This window comes from Coenobita brevimanus, chromosome 68 (genome assembly GCF_032717465.1).
Source record: "Coenobita brevimanus isolate Jiangsu-jjx chromosome 68, ASM3271746v2, whole genome shotgun sequence".
NCBI classification, from domain to species: domain Eukaryota; kingdom Metazoa; phylum Arthropoda; class Malacostraca; order Decapoda; family Coenobitidae; genus Coenobita; species Coenobita brevimanus.
This window is the reverse complement of record NC_137021.1, coordinates 2624065-2638707: the sequence shown is the minus strand read 5'-3', so window position 1 is coordinate 2638707 and position 14643 is coordinate 2624065. Positions and strand designations below refer to the sequence as shown.

The 14643-nt window shown below is 41.7% G+C and overlaps 1 protein-coding gene across 1 annotated transcript; it reads right to left on the bottom strand.

Moving 5' to 3' along the window:
* Positions 1-3983: 3983 nt before the first annotated feature.
* On the bottom strand, positions 3984-14364 carry LOC145405896 (ubiquitin-associated domain-containing protein 2-like). The gene is made up of 8 exons (XM_080277152.1): positions 14315-14364; positions 12462-12592; positions 11851-11933; positions 11488-11637; positions 10853-11021; positions 6511-6741; positions 4950-5010; positions 3984-4671 (listed from the first exon to the last, which is right to left on the bottom strand). The coding sequence occupies exons 1-8, from the start codon at positions 14352-14354 to the stop codon at positions 4526-4528; spliced, it is 1011 nt and encodes a 336-aa protein (XP_080133278.1). The 5' UTR covers positions 14355-14364; the 3' UTR covers positions 3984-4525.
* Positions 14365-14643: the final 279 nt, after the last annotated feature.

The following is a 14643-nucleotide window of genomic DNA, read 5'->3' as shown; positions in this document are numbered from 1 at the left end:
CTCCATCCACTTGGAGTGCCTTAGCCCACTGCTAAATATTGCTTCTTCTGGTTCACCTGGGCATCCCTTTCTGATCATTCACCTCATTTCATCTGCCAAGTAAAATAAACCTGTTTCACATACCTGCTGTATAGTAAATAATGTCATTACAACAACATAACTAACTAATTATATACTGCTATGCCTGTAATGGTAAGGCCCACCAAAAAGGTATGTCAGGGCATGATGTATATAGATGTCTGTTTTGCAGCTTGAGTCTACTGTGCAATGTGAAGTGAAAAGGGGGTTAGAGAAAGTACAGGAGTTCTAGAGGTGTGGAAAAAGTGGGTAAAGAAGAGCAGAGAATGGCTGATGTTTGCAAACACTAAATACAACACAAACCTCCAAGCTGGTACAGTACAGACTATAATATACTGATGAACAGATGCAAGATCCTTCCTTAGGTGGGAAAAACAGGCAGGGATGATAATGATAATAACGACGAGGATGCATGACAAATACTGCTGAGTTTAACCCCTTCAGTGCCATGATGTGTTTTTCACATTATTCTTGCTTTACTACAGATTATTTTCTTCAGCCAAGCTGATGGGGTTACATAGCATACCAGTACGAGAAGTACTTCTGAAAGTTAATACAATCGTTTGATGGTAGTAACAATAAAATTTTAAGTTACCATCAGATTCCAAGGATTAACCCTTTCAATCTGCGGACAAATATATTTTATCTTGTTATCATCTAGTGCTATTATGCAGTTTAGGAAAGGCCTCTCATACTGATGATACTAAAAAAATGCTATAACTAACCCCCTGAGTTTGAAAAGTATTTCACATGTTTAGTAAAATCATTCAAAGTTGGCGAGAATAAAATCATAAATACATCACCAGACAAAAGGGGTTAAATGTCTGTTAAACCGCCATGAATTATAGTAATGGTATTCATTTTACACACAATTAGGTCACAAAGATGCAGAGTATTCAATGACCATCTCATGCACAGAAGGTATTAGGCACTTCCTTACTCTATTAAACACTACCTTAGCATTCACAGCCAACTCTGAGAATAAACCCATATTCCAAAAACACGCACACTACTGTACTTCATTTTACACTTATAACAGGCTCAAGAATATATATATATAAAACAGTATGCACTGACTGATCTTGCACCTCCAAAACACAGATAAAGAAGAGTTATGGGAGTGTGAAAGATAATAATGAGTCATTCAAAGAGAGGGTTGCATATTTTATCACTCATATGTATTGTCAAATCCTGTAACTTAAACCTCTCCTCAGACTCCTAACTCACTTTCTACTGAATATAACTGTCCTGGAATGAAACACCATTGCTACCTCGACCACGGAATTTAATGATGATAATATTTTCCCTTTGATGCTCAGCACAATCCTAGTCTTCTCTCCCCACCAACACTAAATGCTTTTATTGAGCCATGAGGGAGTTACAGGAGTCTAAGTGTTAACTATATCCATAATGCTTGTTCTACAGATCAGTTACACGAAATTTCATTTTTCTCTTTCTATACATCCATCTATTGCCAGATGCCTTAATCCCATAGGGGTGGCCACCAACAAATCACCTCAATGTCACCCTGTTCTCTGCAATTTAACTGTCCTCCCTCCAACTCATCTCTCTCTCTCATATGAGCATATCTATCCACTCCATCCCTCGATCTCATCCCTGGTCTCCCCTCCCCTTCCACCTCACACATACACTCTCCTAGTCAGACTCTAAATCTAAATCCTCTCCACATGGCCAAATCATCCGATTATTCCTCTTCCACACAATACCACAACACGACTTCTGCATTTGTGTGAATGTCCCTCCATGTACAGTGACTCCACCTTCTCTTTGCTTCCCAGATTGTCGCACAGATATGGTTGCATAGTAGGCTTTGGTCCTTGTTTTGATATGTGGGTGAATGAGTTTGAGGCTCTGGTCACTAAGCATTCTGATGATTAAGTCTCCCTCTATGATGTTTTTCTCTTTCCTTGCTATCTGGCCCTACCTTACCCCACCCTTGTATGGGAAGAAAGTGGTTGAGATGGTGATGGTGAAATAAATATATCTATAAAAAGTACCAGTCAATCCCATATTCCTGCCTTTCAGATGCAGGAGCTCGAGGTTATGCTACCATAGTACGAGCTTTCAAACTGTGTAAGGAAAGAGGGCTCAAATGCGTTGTTACAGAACGTGGTGAATGTTTTTTGGCGAATCCAATAGAGCCAAGATTCCAGGGGTTTGAATGATGAGTGAATGGAAATGTGGCCCATTGGACTGGGCAAATTTGGGCTGTCTGGACATTGCTACTCCTAACCCTGCCCTTGGGTGGGAAAGGAGGTCAGGATGATGATGATGATGATACATTAAAATTTTGGTAATAAGCTAAAAATAAACCTTGCTGGAAATAGTATTTTCTAATGCCATAATACTATAAGAGAATATTCACTTACATTCCAGAACACTACAACAATTCACTGGTTTGTGATTTATGCTTGCTATGTATTCATCTTAGCCTAACTCTACCCCTTACTACATCAAAAGAAAAAAAAAAGGGGGGGGAAGGGATTATGTTTATAATTTTTATTCATACAAAAGTAGTAAGTGGGGGTCCTCACCATCTATTCAATCGATGTGGTGCTGCTCTCGGGTGTCTGCCCTTGCCTCTCTTCCTTCCTTCCTTCCTTCTTTACAGGTGGCTTTACACTCACTCTTCTGTCTTTCTTTCCTTCATTCTTTCCTCTTCCGTTTGCCTATGGGTGACTTTACACTGAGTGGCAAGCCAAATGGTTTCCGTACACCAGGAAATCATTTACTACGCTGGGTGATAACCACATACCCAAATTACAGCGCCTGGTGGTTTAGTGGGTAATTAAGGTGCTCCAATTGGACTGAGCGGGTGCAGGTTTATATCCAAGGCGTGGTTGAGGTTTATTGCTCACATAATGCTACTCAGAGATAAGTGAGGCTGATCGCTTTCAATATAAATGTCAGGACCAAACTGCCAAGCCCCAGGCTCCTACGCTCCTCGTGAGGCAACACAGGATTAGACGATGAATGAATGAATGAATACTTCAATACCCTAATTAACCCCCTCAGCTCCTAAACATGTGTAATTTAATTCTTGCTACTTCCAGACAATATTATTCAGCTTGGGGAAGACTTTTCAAACTGTTGAGGTTAGATATATTTTAACCCCTTCCCTACAAAAGGTCCAGCCTAATGTAAATAAAATCATCAGGTGGTGACAAGACAAAAACAAAATTTACATCATGGTACTGAAGGAGTTACATCAACGAAATGCTACACCTATTTTTACATTGGTGCCACAAACAACCTTTTATACAGGAAACTCCATGTCAGGCAATAAGTCTGGAATATCACTGGTCTAATATTTCCACACAAGTGGGACAATAAGCCCTCTGCAACAGCAGCAGCTGCAACCCCATGCTCATCTGATTGTAAACTTGATAGGCTACAGGCCAAAACTGCCCTTCTGCAGTCCACCATCCTCCACTGAGGGACACATCATGACGGCATCCCTCTCCAGAACCACAAAAAACTGGTAAATTAGCTTCATAGGATGCAATGGCAATAGGTAACTTATCTGTAATATACTGTACTTCAAATTCAATTTTTTTTTTAAGTAACATACAAGGACTTACTGTACCATTTCATTATTTGGGGAAACCAGGAAATCAGCTTCATATATAACAGCAGAATCTTAATACATGTCTACATTATTTTTTCAACAAGTTGCAGTCAGTTTAACCCTTTAGACATCACGGATGCACCTCGGTATTCTATTCAGGTTAAATCCAAAGTATTTTGCTCAGGCAATGGTAAATGGAAACAGTTAGTCCAAGAGTTTATGCAGAGAGTATTCAACCCCTTGACTACTAAAACATTACTCAGCTGAACAGAACTGTAGTGTGGTAACCACGTAAAATTTCACCACTTAGCTCCAGTTATATGTATTTTATTTTATTCTTCCACCTTCCAATAGTATAATTAGCCAAGGAAAAATTTTTCGCATGGGAGAAAACAGAAACAGACTTCACTTATCCCTTCTGTACAAGATATTCTTCTAAAGCTGAATATGGTTGTCTGAGGCAAGAATAAAATTAATACATCATTGGACTGAAGGGGTCACTGAGTCCACAGACTGCAAAAATATAAATAGGAAAAAAAAAAAAGGGGGGAGGCAGGGAGGGAACTTATAATACTTACCATATATTGAGGGATATGATTCTCCCTAATATTCCACTGCATCTACTTCATGCTTACATCATGTTCCTTACTTTCATCCCTGAAGCATCACATCTGTTTACTTCTCACACATTTGCTTAATACTTTAATCCCAGACACAACATATCTACAGGCAGAGAAATATATCAGGCCTCTCACAGCTTAGGAATATTAGCCAGCACAGCAAAGTGAGAAGCAGAATGGGTGAAATATTAGGTGAACATTTGTCCCCAACTGTATATGGGTCTAGGTGTTACATTTATCATGACTCTTGGAGGAGGAGGTGTGTGGCAGTGTTGACATCATTGTTGCAGGTCTGCAGGGCATTGATCACCCGCTGCCGATCAAACCCCATTTCCACCAGTGTCTGCACCTGCTCTTCAGTTGGTGGTGGTGGTGGGTGCTGACCTGTAACATCAACCCTTAACCTCACACTGGCATTCATCTCAATTTATCGCTTATTTCATTAAACTGAATTAATGTACTGTAGTACAATAAATAACTTAAACAATACATTAGCTACTATTAAGAGGTCTTCCCTCCTAAAATACACAAGATAAAAACCAACTTATTAAACTGTCCTCCAAAACAGTAGATAAAAACCAATTTAAACCATCCTCCCTGACTCTCCCCTAAAGTAAACAACAAACAATACATTTACAGTACAAAAAACTTGAGTTGCTGACCTGGGTTGTTTTGTCTCCTGCCCATGAAGTTCTGCATAAGGGGATGTACAGCACCGTTGGCCTGTGGGGGGACACAATGAAGCTGACCTAAGATGACTCTAGCCTTAAGCTCGCCACTGCCATGCCACCTAATTTAGCAAGTCCTCGTTATATTTTGTCTTTTATTTCCATTTTTGCTCTTAGGTACAGAGTGAATTACTGAAAGAGCACCTGTTAACCCTTTACTTTGATGACGTAGTATTCATTTTGTTCTTGCTATCTCTAAATGGTTTCATTCAGCTTTAGAGGAACTTTTTTAACTAGAGAGATGAGATTTATCCCTTTGCTATAATGTTGGAGAAAGATGCCTTCAAGTGGTGGCTTCAATACGACTAGGCAGTGGAGCTGTCTGGTCATACAAATGTCCCCCAATCTCCTTCCCACCCTCAAATGGGGGATTGTGGACTGCAGGAGAAGGACAACTTCATTCTGCAGTTCACTGGGTTCGCATTTCAGATGAACCTGGGTACAGCTACTACTACTGCTGTTACTACCTCTTCACTGCAAAATGCCCATCCTGATTTGAATTAAGTGTCCAAAAGTAGCATGAACAATCTAGAAACTACTGTAGGTCATCGGACTCAAAGGGTTAAGGTTTAACGTACAGCTAAGTTAAATTGCCAGTTCTTCACAAACACAGTCCCAGTTATAAGAAAAAATTTACAATATTCTGAAACATAATGAGGACTGCCCGTTTTCTCACTGATTAGCAACAGCCCACACATTAGGCAGTTTAGTCACTGCAAGGTTAAAACTATGATAATGAATGCATTATGGTTATGAAGTATCGGTGACGTGGAACCACAGGGTCGTCAGTTTTTAAATGCTCAACAAACAGCCAGGAAACTAAACCAGAAGTGAAGCAGCAAAGACTAGACTGCATAAGCCAATATAAGACAACATGATTTTCTTACAAGTTAAATTATTCAAAATTATGGTACACATCTAACATCTAAACTAAAAATGTTAATGGAAGCAGTATACCCACATTTGGAAAGTGTTGCAGTAGTAGTACATAACTGCAGTCCCAGGTTCATCTAGATGTGAACCTGGTGGGCTGCAAGCTGAAGTTGTCCTTTGCTTGCAGTCCACCATCACCCTTTCAGGAGTTAGGTTGATCGATGTTTTTATAATGAAGCAGGGGGCAGCCTGACTATATCCATGACACCACAGAAAGGAATCCCTCTCCAACAACAAACATCCATTCTCATGCTGTCCACTTTGAGGTGTACAGCTCCAAGGTTTAGCTATCACAGTCCAAGATATTTCAAAGGAGATGACTAGCCTATTCCACCTGATGGTATTATTTAGCTGCTAAGACTCTCAGTCACCTCTTGGGGGTTGAATCAACTGAAAATCATCACCCTGAATGCTGCAGTCTAACTAGACTCACTGAACAACTTTTACAAATGTTTGTACAGGTCTTCCATTTAAACCATGCATGGCACAAACATGTTATTCTATAAAATGACAAAAAGAGAGAGAAAGAGGTATCGCTAAAATGTATGGAATGTGAGCTAACCCCAGGCCTGTTACGCATCTCCCTGGCCCGGTTCATCATCATTTGCTGTTCCCACATCTCTATCTGCTCCTGCCGCTGTAACTCTAGGGTGGCACCAGACGGCCCCTCTGGTGGTGGGGGTGAGGCTAAGAGGCGGGCCAATGTGGCACTCCCGCCCCGCGCCAACCAGTTTGGCACCCACGGCACTTGTTGCACGTACAGCACATTATATCGGTACATCAGCCCTGCCACCTGTGGAATAATTAAAAATCATCATCATCATCGAAGCCTGTGTTGCACCATGAGGAGCATAGAAGTCCGGGGCTAGGCAAGTTAGTCCTGACATTTAAGATTTTTTTTTTTTTTTTTTTTTTTTTTATGCGAGGAAGAAGGAACCAAAGGCCATGGCCCGCAGTAACAGTTCCCTCCAAGAGAAAAACAAAATACAATAGAGAGCCAAATTCAAGATCCGATCATTTTGAGATGCCTGGACACACTGCGTTTGAAAGACTGGAGATCATAGGCAGCAGGAAATACAGACAGAGGGAGACAGTTCCAGAGTTGACCTGTTGCATAAATGAAAGTCTGGGAGTAACGGTTAACTCTTGCATTAGAGAGTTGGACAGAAAAGGGATGAGAGTTTGCTGCCAGACGGGTGCTACGCGTCCGTCGTAGAGGTGGAGGAATGCAAGCAGACAGTTCAGAGGAGCAGTGACCATTAAAGTAGCGATAGAAAAGAGATAAAGATGCAACAGTGCGGCGAAGAGACAGAGGCTGAAGGGAGTCAGTAAGAGGAGGAGAGTTAATGAGACGAAAAGCCTTTGACTCCACCCTATTGAGAAGAGCTGTATGTGGGGAGCCTCCCCACACATGAGAGTTGTACTCCACACAGGGGCGGATAAAACCTCTGTATAGAGTCAACAATTGTGCAGGGGTAAAGAAAGAGCGGAGTCGGCTTAGCACACCCAATCTCTTAGAAGCAGATTTTACAAGAGATGTAATATGATCTTTCCAAGATAAGTCCCGAGTAAATGAAACCCCAAGCATGTTCAAGGATGATGCAGGATTAAGCTGAATATTATTAAACATTAATGGGTATACCTGTGGAAGATTTTGTCGGGTTGATAGGTGTAAGAACTGAGTCTTAGATGCATTAAAGACAACCATATTATTTTTACCCCAGTCAGCGATACGAGCCAAGTCAGACATTAGGTGTGCCATAGCCTCATCCCTTGTTTCTTGAAGCAACTGTTGAGATGGGCGTTGCGGGAACCGAATGGAAAGGTGAAGGGTGGAGTCATCAGCGTATGAGTGGATAGGGTTAGATGTACAGCTTAGAAGATCATTGATGAATAAAAGGAAGAGAGTTGGTGATAGGACAGAGCCCTGAGGAACACCACTGTTGATAGATCTAGGAGAAGAACGATGGCCGTCTACAACAGCGGCTATAGAACGACCAGAAAGGAAGCTAGCGATGAAGGCACAGATAGAAGGATAGAAACCGTAGGAGGGCAGTTTGGAAATTAAAGATTTATGCCAGACTCGATCGAAAGCCTTTGAGATGTCAAGTGCAATGGCAAAGCTTTCGCCAAAGTCCCGAAAGGAGGATGACCAGGAGTCTGAAAGGTAGGTGAGAAGATCGCCAGTGGAGCGTCCCTGACGGAACCCATACTGACGATCGGAAAGAAGGTTGTGATAGGAAAGATGCCTTAAAATTTTTCTATTAAGAATTGACTCGAAAACTTTTGAAATACAGGACGTTAAAGCAATTGGACGATAGTTGGAGGGTTGGGAGTGGTCACCCTTCTTTGGGACTGGCTGAATGAGAGCAAACTTCCAGCAAGAAGGAAAGGTACAAGTTGACAGACAAAGGCGAAAGAGTTTGCCTAGGCAGGGTGTAAGCACAGAAGCACAGTTCTTGAGAACAGCAGGAGGGACCCCATCAGGCCCATATGCCTTGTTAGTACTGAGGCCAGTGATGGCAGAAAATACATCAACTGAAGAAATTTTAATGTCAGCCATGAGGAAGTCAGAGGGAGAGGTGATGGAGGAACAGCACCGGGATCGTCTAAGGTGGAATTGGAGGAGAAAGTCTGAGCGAAGAGATCTGCTTTATCAGTAGAAGAAATAGCTACAGAACCATCAGAGTAGAAAAGAGGAGGGAAGGATGATGAGGTAAAGTTGTTAGAAAGATTTTTGGCAAGGTGCCAGAAGGAGCGGGAAGAATTCAAGTTGGAGAGTTGAGAGCATTTAGTATGGATGAAATTATTTTTAGTAGAGCGAAGAACAGACTTAGCACGATTCCGGGCAGAAAGCATTAAGATGATGTGATTCAGGTGTGTGTTGGATCCGGTACCTTTTGTAGGCCCTCTCCTTGTTGCGGACAGCATTAGAACAAGCGTGATTAAACCAAGGCTTTCTTGCGTTAGTCAAAGGATATGAGAAAGGAATGTATGCTTCCATGCCCGAGAGAATAACCTCCGTAATGCGCGAGGCACACTCAGATGGCTCCCGGCCATGGAAGCAATAATCATTCCAGGGAAAATCAAAGAAGTACTGCCTGAGGGCCTCCCAGTTCGCGGCTCCAAAAGTGCCACAGACGACGTTTCACTGGAGGGTCCACAGGCCGTAACGGAGCGATAGGACAGGTTAAGGTAATAAGGTTGTGATCGGAGGAGCCCAACGGAGAGAAAAGATTAACAGAGTAAGCAGAAGGATTAGTTGTGAGGAAGAGGTCAAGTATGTTGGGGCTCTCTCCAAGGCGGTCAGGGATACGGGTAGGGTGCTGTACAAGCTGCTCTAGGTCATTAAGGATAGAAAAGATGTAGGCTTGTTCACCAGGTGGATCTGTGAAAGGAGAGGAGAGCCAAAGGTGGTGGTGAACATTGAAATCTCCAAGAATGGAGATTTCAGAGAAAGGAGAAATGGACAGAATGTGTTCCATCGTAGAAGTAAGATAGTCAAAGAATTTTTGATAGTCAGTAGAATTAGGGGATAAGTAAACAGCACAGATATATTTAGTCAGAGAATGACAGGAAAGCCGAAGCCAGAGTGTGGAGAATTCAGAAGAATCAAGTTCAGGAACACGAGAGCAAGATAAGTCGTTGCGTATGTATACACAACAGCCACCTTTGGCTTTGAAATGAGTATAGAGAAAGTAGGAGGATACAGAAAAGGGTTTGCTGTCGGTTGCCTCAGACAGCTGAGTCTCCGTCAGAAAAAGAAGGTGAGGTTTAGAGGAGGAGAGGTGGTGCTCAACAGAGCGAAAGTTAGATGAAAGGCCGCGAATGTTGCAGAAATGAAGAAGAAGAGAGTCAGACAGTGGTTCCAGGCACCTCGAGTCGTCACCGGGAGAGGGGCAGATGGCGGGGGCATTTATGGTCCCCCCCCCTGGGGACTCCGAGGCTTGATTAATAGACGCCATTTGTATTGATTTTTGAAAAGGAAGTGTAGCGTGTGCTGTGCATGTAGTTTGGTGAAGATAGTTAGAGAAATTTGTACTGGAGAGCATGCTGGCCTACTCTCTGTGTAACTGAGACACTGAAAAAGTTCAGCAAAGGGGGATGGTCAGGAACTAGTCCTGAGGGCTGATGAAACGGGAGCTCCAGCACTCCCTGTCATCAGCTTTCCATCCACCTCGGGAGTACTGCCCTGCTCGACTGGTGCTACAGTCTGCTCCTCTGAAAAGATTAAATATTGCGAGGATTCGAACCAGCGCTTGCAACTGCCTGAGTACAGCAATAAAACCCAACCACCCCTTTGATATAAACCTGCTCAGGCTCAATGCAATTGGGGTGCCTTAACTGCCCATTAACCCGTTAACTGCGCATGGGTTTTTTTTGGAGGTGCCCGTGGTACACAGACATAGGGGTAAAAATGAAATTTCCCAAAGGCCAAATTTTGTCTTTGGAATTGAGAGAACACATGCCAAAGTATATAGTAACATAATATTAGCTCAATATTTACCTCGGTAAAGCCATGGATGAACATCGAAGTGTCTGATTCCCTATCGGAATGAATGGTTTTCGTTTTCTGTTTCAGTTTCGGTTTTGAAGGCTCAAACATGCTTGCATGGGTCGGCCTTGGTCACCATGGCACTGTACTTGAAATTCACCTGCACAGCCAGGGCTGTACTGAGCAGTTGCACTCGGAACAGCCCAGGCTGTATAGAGCAGTTAACGGGTTAAACATAAGTATAAAAAAAATTACCAATTTCCCAACTTATTACACATTGGATGATTCCTTCTGTCACTGTTTCTAAAGCCTGGGTGATATCAAAGTCACCTGAAGCCTCTTCCTAGGATGCATCCAAAATGTTAAGAGAGTAATGAGAATAAACACAGCAAACAAAGGAATAACTTACAATGCCAGCAAGGGCTGAGATGACTGTAGCTGGTGAGGTGGAGCATACTTGTAGGCCTAGTAGGTATGTGAGGGTCTTGCCTGTGATGGGTACCCCTAATACACTTGTCTGGGCCACACGAGGGATGTCAAACAGGTAGTTAACAAACAATGGGAAAATCACACCATACCTGTTGGACATTCTCAGAGTTAATAAGCTATACAATTTCTATCCACTGAAAATATAAGAAGTTATCTGTTAAGGCTGAAGCACTCCAGTGTTTTTTGTTCAATCCTGTACTATACATTAACATACATATAAGAAGAGTGCCAACATTCCCAAGGGAGTGCAAGAGGGTCTCTACACATGTGCTGTACACTGACATGCTATTTCTATTATGACAAATGAACACACATAGACATAGGATCTCAAAATTTGTGTGTTAATATGGTCTGAGATTTGATCCCAAAAATCCCCTGTTCATAGACCTTAAAAAAAAAAAAAAAAAGGGCTACTGGCCCAACGAACAACCGTGCCAAGTCTGATGTCAATAATATCAAATACAGTACAGGTAATATTTTATTTTCACATCATGAAAAATAAAACAAAACAAAAAGATATGCAGGGAACCTAACTGAAGAGCAGACAAGACTCACGGTCCTGGTGGAAGGAAGCCGCCTGAGTGGAAGTCAATGGCAAACCACTGAAGGGTGAGGATAGCCAGCACTTCCAGCACTGTGGTCAGCACTTGTGACGCCACCAAGTACGAGGCAAACTTGTGTGACCCATACCGACGCTCAAACACTCTTCGCCATATTAAAGGGAGACAGTGTTACAGAGAGGCAACTGTACTGTACCAGTACTTCAAATACAGTGCAAAGAGTCATATGCATTTCATTCTGTGGCTATATTCAATAAGGTGCTACATAATGAAGAACTGTACCATCCATTACAGTGTACTCAAATTTTTAAACTCAACCAAGAAAATTGCAAACAATGATATTTAACATGCATCTTACCTGAAGTAATAAATTAACAATGAACCACAGACAAGATCTTTGGTATCAACAAAAGATATTTTTGCTGATGCTATTCTCCAAATCTGAAATAAACAGACTATATAAGAAATAAGAGAAATGTTGCAGAACCAGACACAGACAAGTGTATCACATGCTTCATTAAGCTAGCATGAAAAGCTCCATCCATCAGCCAATCCTGTTTTCCCCCATCAAGAGCAGATGAAAAGACATAACACTTATTCATTTCAGTACTGAAGCCCCTGGAATCATGGCTCTATTTCACAGGCCTACCCATACCATCTGCATTTTTTTTTTTCTTTTTTGTATTAATGGTCCTAGGTATCAGGCAATTTACATTAACTGGCTGATAAGTCACTAAATAACAGAATGAATTGGACAATGTAACTCCATTTCTTTTTCTAAGCAATTTATTTCGCCCATTACACTTGAAGTCTCCTTTGTGCTGTTTACATCGTTTTTATATAAACATACACTGACATACAACAGGATATTATGTGTCCGGTGCAAAACAAATTACTGAGTAAAAGGTGCTGTGAAGTCTGCAATGCCACTTAGAATACAACCCAGAGTACAAGCAATACCATACATACCTCGCCTTTTAAGAAGACATCTGGAAGTTTACAGATGAGGTACTTGCGAAGGTGAGCAAAGAGTGGGACATTAAGTGCAGTGCAGGTTAGGAACATGCAGCCCATCAGTCCTTTACTCACTGGTGCATTGTCTGGAATAAAGAATAGTAAGGTATTATAATAACTTACCCATTTTTTTGATGTTCCTTTTTGCTACCGGTATTAGTCCACGGGGAATTACATAAACAATGCCTATTAATCCTCCTGTTACCAATATAGCTGATCTGACAGTTTTGCCTGAAGCACATTTGTTCTTCCCTGAAAAAGACACATATTCCCATTTTAGCTTTGCTGATTGCCAACTGTATCTGTAACCATGGGGAGTCATTCATAACTATGGCTCACTGAAATCAAGTAACCATGACTTTAGTTGTCAAGTTATGGGAGTGACCCAGTTCCATCAGATGAAAACAAGCTGGCTATGGCATAGTTTATGGTACCAACAGTATGGAGAGGTTATGATATGTGAGAACACATCCTTGAATTATCATGGGGATGTACCTGAGTTTCATTCATACTGGTTCTAACCATAAATAATGAAACTTTTACTATATGAATATCATAGCAAGACAAACTAACTTAATTCTGCATAACTTAATCAACGACTGTACTGTACATACAGCATATCCACAAAAATCTTGGCAGTCAAAGGGTTAACACACATGACTACCCCACTTTACAGACCATATATAAAGCAGACGGCAACATTTTATAAACACTCACATGTTTGTTCAAACTTGGATTACTCATTCTATCTATCTATCTATCTATCTATCTATCTATAGCCCGACGCCCTAATCCCGCAAAGGGTGGCCGCAGACAAAACGCCTCCAAGTCACTCTGTCACCCACCATTTGACTCCCCTCCCCCCAACTCACCCCCCCCTCCCTCATATACCTCTCAACTCCCTCCCTCCACCTCATCCTCTGTCTACCCCTCCCCCTCCCCCTCCCTCCCTCCACCTCACCTACATACACCCTCTTAGTCAGTCTTTCATTACTCATTCAATAAGGGTATTGTCAAGTAACTACCAAACTCCCAGATTTACTGATGATTATGATTTTGTGCAAGGAAGAACTCTTTCACAACAGGTAATGCAATAAAACACTATGTGGTTTAATAGCACATGTAGTGAAATAACACTGGTATAAATAGGCCTAAGAGTATAATACAAAGCCTATGTGTCTGGCCTAGGTCAACTTGACCCACTAGTTACCCTGTCACGAGGTTTACCACTTCAGCACAAGGACATCTCCTCACCTGAGGAGTGCAAACGTTTACTTTAAAAAAGTAAATAAAGATAAATAGACTACATTAACCTAGGACATTCACACATATGATGTTCTGGAGGAGACTGTTAGGCCTCATGAGTCCAGCTCATTAGCCCCATCTCTACACAGACAGCGGCTTTGCATGGACACTGTCTATCCCTTCCTGCCACTGGGTATCCCACCTAACTTAAACCAAATAGAAACTGCTTAGCATGAGCATTAATAAATTTTAAAATAGAGGCTCTTGGGCTGGAGGGTGGTTAACAACCTGTGTGACGTGTGTATGCTTTAAGGTCAGTTCATTAACTGTCCAAGATTTTATGGGGTTAACAAAAAACCCTTAGTATCACAATTCTGGCTTTGATACCTCCTATTGGTAGTACTCTGAGATTATGTGAATAAATTATGTGTATTACAGTGTGGCATGTATCCTGTGACCTGTTCGATGCTACGATAATGAAGCTAATGACATGACCCTTCCTCACGCCTCGTGTGGCATGCACAGCAAAATTATGCAGCGAACTTAACTAAAACCCAACTTACAAAACCCCGTTGTACTGTATTGTGAGAGGATGGTTGCCATATTTGCTGGATCCTAGTATTATGGCTGAATCTACGAGGGGAACCACCTAGGTAATGATAGATTTCCTCTGGCGGGGCTTCGTCACCCCGGAGCTGACTACAGACAACAATACTGTCAGATAAATAGTCACACTGCTACTCCCTCCTTCCAGCTCGTTACTCCTATAACTAATTAAAATGTACATCTTTTGTCAAAATAATTTAATTAAACATACCGGTGGTAAACATCTTTATTTACAAGCTACCATGACAGAATTTTTTTCCATTTATATATTCTTTTGCCTAAGATA

Bases quoted from the DNA above. Each gene is read 5' to 3' on its own strand.
- LOC145405896 (XM_080277152.1), bottom strand. From the start codon at position 14,354: ATGGCAACCATCCTCTCACAATACAGTACAACGGGGTTTT. The intron at 11,638-11,850 runs GTAAGATGCATG...AATATGGCGAAG, and splicing joins TTGTTAATTTATTACTTCAG to AGTGTTTGAGCGTCGGTATG. The intron at 11,022-11,487 runs GTGAGTCTTGTC...AATGTCCAACAG, and splicing joins GGCTTCCTTCCACCAGGACC to GTATGGTGTGATTTTCCCAT.